At 33.7% G+C, this 5431-nt stretch overlaps 1 protein-coding gene across 1 annotated transcript; it reads right to left on the bottom strand.

The window, feature by feature from the left end:
- Positions 1-767: 767 nt before the first annotated feature.
- On the bottom strand, positions 768-5189 carry PTAC4 (plastid transcriptionally active 4). Its single transcript, XM_078325433.1, has 11 exons — positions 4968-5189; positions 4653-4756; positions 4434-4544; positions 3932-3996; positions 3751-3832; positions 3153-3227; positions 2920-2990; positions 2742-2824; positions 2528-2592; positions 2350-2424; positions 768-1089 (listed from the first exon to the last, which is right to left on the bottom strand). The coding sequence occupies exons 1-11, from the start codon at positions 5080-5082 to the stop codon at positions 988-990; spliced, it is 948 nt and encodes a 315-aa protein (XP_078181559.1). The 5' UTR covers positions 5083-5189; the 3' UTR covers positions 768-987.
- Positions 5190-5431: the final 242 nt, after the last annotated feature.

Below are 5431 nucleotides of genomic sequence, written 5' to 3'. Positions count from 1 at the left end.
AACGGATATGGACAACTTTATCCCTCTCTGAATTTTGTTTTGCCCCACTCTGAAAAACCCAAACAAATTTCGCTGCTGAAGTCTTGTTAAAAAGAAAATTGTAACAGGCCAGTCCCCTTTGAATCCACTCTCTTATTATCACTCTCCGAAGTCCGAAGCCCAATTAAAGAAAAAAAAATCAAAACAGCTATCTGACTCTTATCTCTCTCTCTGAAGCTCAGTTAAAGAAAAAAAAAATTAAAGCTGCTCTGACTCTCATCTCTCTCTCTGAGATAGCAGCAAAGTTAGATAGAAATCAACATATATCAGACTAACACCAGAATCAGATGTTTTCTTTTCTATTTATGACTAAACAAGCAAATTTACTTTCCTTTTCCGTTTTCACTTTTACTTTGACAAAAGTAAGATATATAGAGTAGAAGATTGTAAATTCTAAAATTCTACCGATCTGTTTTGTCATCCATTATGAAGTAACCCACATTGAATCCTATGATAGGACCTTTTATTTTATAAAACAAATTGATGGAGAGATGAATATTTTGAATTTACAAACCAAAAACCCAATAAGCTATTTGAACCCGGTTAGTTAATGGATTAAACCCGATTCTTGCCCCCTACCCCTCCGGCCAAAATCCTGCATCCGCCCCTACCTGAGAGAAGGTTGAACAAAGATCTAACAAAGACTGAACATTTTAGTATTGACGAAACTCTTATTAGTATGCAAAAATTAGCAAATAAAACTGCTAACATTCAAAATTTATAGCAAATTCATAACAAACATGTTGGTAAAGATCGCATTAACAATATTTAGCCCAAGGTGAAAAATATTACAAGATTTTCTACAACTATTTATTACTATACATACTTAATGCCATAATCAAACATCAAATCAGTTAACAGCAAAAAGGAGAGCCTTTGTTAATGACACATCAAGGCTCTTGCTCATTCAATGACACAAAATCATTTAAAATTGGAAAACATTGAAACTTAGTAATCTCTTGCTTTTCTTCTTAGCTCATTCAACTCATTCTCAATATCGGCATCTCTGAAACTGCTAACAGTTGTTCTACCAGGCGGCAATTCTCCTTTCTACAGAAAAAATAATTAAGTATATCTACGCATGAGACAATATTCCTAACTGTGAGAGTTAGATGCATATATATCGGATACATATATACAAAAGTTATTTTTCTTTTCTTGGAAGGAAAAAATTATTTTGTTTGAAACTTAAAAAAGAAGTATGTAGTATTTTGTTAGATATTATATGGAATATTGAAAATAATGAATTTCACTTAGCTTATAGGGACCCACAACAAAAAAAAATGAATTCACTAAAATGTATGTGCACAATAATTTCTGTAAAAATTCCCATGTTTTAGAAAGCTATGATGTTTGCTTTATTAATTATTTAAAGGTTTTTTTTTAAACCTTGGCAGGAGTTGCCAAGTATAATTATTTAAAATGTTACTGCTATTTTATTAGATAAAATAATTTAATTAGAAAAAAATAATCATTTTATGTGCTTTCTGGTGAAAAATCGTATGTCATACAACCCTGTATACAATATTAAATTCAAATATTTTAACCAAATGGATTAAAAGATTGGGCATGCATGTGTAGAGTGCTGATAAATTTTTAACTAAATATTGATTGGCATGAATCGTCATCGATCAAGATTTGGCTATTGATTGGATCTGATCTACTCTAGTGCATAGTCAAGCACCAAGGCTCAACAGTACCAGTAAACACTTACTTTTGATTTCTATGTTAAATAGTTAACAGTCATGATTCAGTTCAATTGTTAAAAAAAAGTGAGAGAAAGATCCAACCAGCAATAGGTTTTGGCCCAGAATATACAGGGAACATATTGAGACCAGAACTGATCACTGTTGTATTGCGCAAAGGCATATTAAATTATTTTGCAAAAAAAAGGCTGGAAAATGAACATTTTCCCAAGTGATTCTTTCAAGCAAAAAGGAACTGGGAGGTACAATCAATGGAATAACTTTACCCATGAGCACAAGTTAAATTATTGTAGAACAGACTGGGATTAGAATTAAATGCAATGGAGAAAGAAATATCCCAGTCTATACAGGGAGTCAGGGATAGTGAGACCAGATCTAATCACTGTTTGTATTAGGCAAGGGCATGCTAATCAATTTTACAAAGAAGGCTGTAAAATGAACATTTGCCAATGTGGTTCTCTCAAGCAAAGGGAAGCTAGGAGTACTTTGGCCATCAAGATAAGTTATTTATTATGGAACAAACTGGGATTAGACTTAATGTGATGGAAAAATAAAAAAAATAAAATAAAGGACCAGGAAATATATGACAAAGCACAGATCATACCAATGAAGGTCCTGATAATTCTTTTTTGAGGCTGGCGAGATCATCATCCACTGACGAGGTCTCAAGCATTGCAAACTGCAGACGTAACACATTGTTTAAGAATTATAAATACAAGTGTTAACATAGGAGAATAGTAAGAAATAAGTACCTAATATAATCTTCAAATTTGAAAACTAACCTTTCCCTCCAGGTCATCAGTGGTTAACTGATTCAAAGCCTCAGCTTGTGATTCCATTGTCATAACTGCAAGGTATAAAAGGTACGCTGTTATCTTTTAGCTATCAGTTTGTTTAAAGACTTTCTTTATATCCTCTTTTTCTCTTTTAAGAGGATCATGTAGTAAATTCCATTCTTTTATCCATATGGGAATAATCACATGAAAATAATTCAACCTTTTTCTTCCATCTTCTCGAATGCAGAAAGAGCACTGCTGGTATTGACATTTCCTAGCATTTCGCTCACTTTGGTTGCCGTCCTTAATTTTTTGTTTTTTAAAAAAAAGAACATTTAGATCTGGTATGAGTACAAGAAAATGAAATAGAAAATTAAAAAATATATATGTATTGGTACTTGGCAGACTGAGCACGGGCCTTAAGAGTATCCTTCTTCTGCTTTGCCTCTGCTATTTTGCTCTCCAAGAGCTGGAAAACAAGTTTGTAAAGAAACATTTTACCAATGTCACTTATATTAACACCTATTGGTGTTCAATTAGGTCTAATCGGAGTATGAATGGTTTAACTTGGCACATATAAGCAAAAGTACTAATTATAAAACTGTAAAAAATAAAGAGAGAGCTAGATAACCTTAGTGTTTGATACAAGATTATCAACAACAGATTTCTGCTGATCAAGCTGCGTCTTCAAAGCACTTGCATTATCCTAAGAAAAATGAGAAGTGAGTCCCTAAAGTTAATTATGTTATAAACAACAGAATAGATAACATTTTATACACTATAATACACTATAATGGAATAATGGTAGTTCAAGAAGCACTATTCACAAGAGACAATACAACCACTCCCCCAACCCCAAAAAAAAGGAAAAACATGCACACGACCAAAGAATCAGGCAGTACTACTTTAACATGTGAACTAATTGTAAGAGATGACTAAATACACTAAAATCTTCCATTTTTCAGTTGTTGCATTTTCTATGTCAATTGGGGAAATTAACAAAAAATTAGATCGAAGTAAACAAATGTTCTTAAAAGTATCATCCATCATATAAAATATACAGGATACACATGCATTGCGAAAGGGTAAGTTTGGGGTGTGTTTTTGTTATAACAATACCAAATCTATAAATCTATTATTTCCCCCCATATAATTTTATTGTATGCTGTTTTCTGTTATTCTATAGTAATAAACCACAACAGTTACATTTGAATTTTATATGTACTCACAGCATATGATTTGCGCCTTTTAAGAGCCTCACGAGCCAGATCCTCATCGCCTTTCTGAAGTGCAAGCTGTGCCCTTTTGTACCTATAATTTAAAAAATACACATGCAAGAAAGAAATATAAGACCAATATAAACTGAATAGACCAGTATCAGGTAATCATAATGTATAAAAGTGGAATTACCAGTCATTTGAAGCCTGTTCAGCAGCTTTGTATTTATTCTCCATTCTCTTTTGAGATGCCAACACCTTCACCACAAAGCAACAAAAAAAAGAATTAAAACATTAAGAAACATGGCAAATTACACAAATTCCCCCTTTGTGTGACCCTCAATTACCAGTTTGATCCCTACAAACACAAAAGACAATTCATCACCATCGCCTGTGTTTTATTTGTACTACTATGAATCTAACATCATCTTTTATTTTTTAAAAATGGCTCAAAACAGCACTTCCATATTTTGATTACATTGACTACAAAGATGTGCTATGAGAAAAATATGATACAAAAGAAAGTTAGGGACTGAAAATAGTTACCTGAAAATCCAAATGTCAAATTTGGATAGTTTGGACCATTTCATATAATATTATTACTGACTACAGACTTCGAGTATATATTAAACTGAGACAATTCACACTCTTTAAGCTGATTGGTTGTGTATGTGAGTGTGTGTCTCGAAGCCTACCTGCGCTGTTGCTTGGCGCATTTTTATCAAGTCATCATTCATCTCCAATACAGCTTGATCCAAAATCTTCTCTGGATCTTCAAAAGTACTTACGAGAGCATTTGCATAGGACTAGACAACAGAAATAAAGTTAATTTCCGATTAAGAACACACATAATGTGAAATCTAACAAGTAACACAGGTATCAAACAATGCTATACTGAAATCTGAATAACTTACCTTGACTACTCTAGCTAGCCTGTCAAATAAGTTCATACGAATAGAATTGCATCTCAATCTGTTGACATTTCCCCTCCGTGCTGGTACAGCTTTCAATGAAACCGCTGTACAAAGAGAAAATTAATTATAAAAAAAAACATGATGAAATTTAGCAGTTAATCCTCAGAAAAAAATCCCATTATTACATTCTCTCATATGTCAAAATTGCTGCTCAATTGATCTCTTCCTCTCTAGTTCAGCAATTTAAAAACTATAACTAGATTTTCACGGCCAAATTGCACTTAAAATGTTAAAATAATTGAGAAAAAAAAAAACCGTCGCCAAAGAAGGACGCCCTCTTCACAATCGGGAGAGCAACATAAGTTCTTCGTGAGTAGGCTCGCAGAGGTGGCGCGAAGCTTAAACTTGTAGGAGGGGCCTTCAACGCCATTAGAGAGAGCACTTCCAAGGAAGAAACGATAGATGTACGGAAATATGGTCCTTTCTAGGTCCCGCAGTGGATTGGAGGAAGGGAGAAATCGGTGCTTGGAGAAGATGGGACCGGAACTCTTATGGCTAGGGGTTTGTAGTGGATCGGGTTGGATCAAGGACTTTTTGAAACCGCATTATGTCTGCCCGATCCGATCCGTGTTGTGAGCCCAAAATTTAATCCTGGTCCAGAAGATAAGTTTTATGGATTTTGGTTCCGGCAATAAAAGGCCCAATATGGGATAATATCATTTTTTTCGTGAAGATACGAGCAAGATATTACTTTAATGCAAAATTTTGTACACAATAAA

This window comes from Carex rostrata, chromosome 24 (assembly GCF_964058835.1).
Source record: "Carex rostrata chromosome 24, lpCarRost1.2, whole genome shotgun sequence".
Lineage (NCBI taxonomy): Eukaryota > Viridiplantae > Streptophyta > Magnoliopsida > Poales > Cyperaceae > Carex > Carex rostrata.
This window is presented reverse-complemented; position numbering and strand designations above follow the sequence as displayed.

Bases quoted from the DNA above. Each gene is read 5' to 3' on its own strand.
- PTAC4 (XM_078325433.1), bottom strand. From the start codon at position 5,082: ATGGCGTTGAAGGCCCCTCCTACAAGTTTAAGCTTCGCGCCACCTCTG. The intron at 3,833-3,931 runs GTAATTCCACTT...TTTAAATTATAG, and splicing joins GAACAGGCTTCAAATGACTG to GTACAAAAGGGCACAGCTTG. The intron at 2,593-2,741 runs GTTGAATTATTT...TATACCTTGCAG, and splicing joins CGAGAAGATGGAAGAAAAAG to TTATGACAATGGAATCACAA.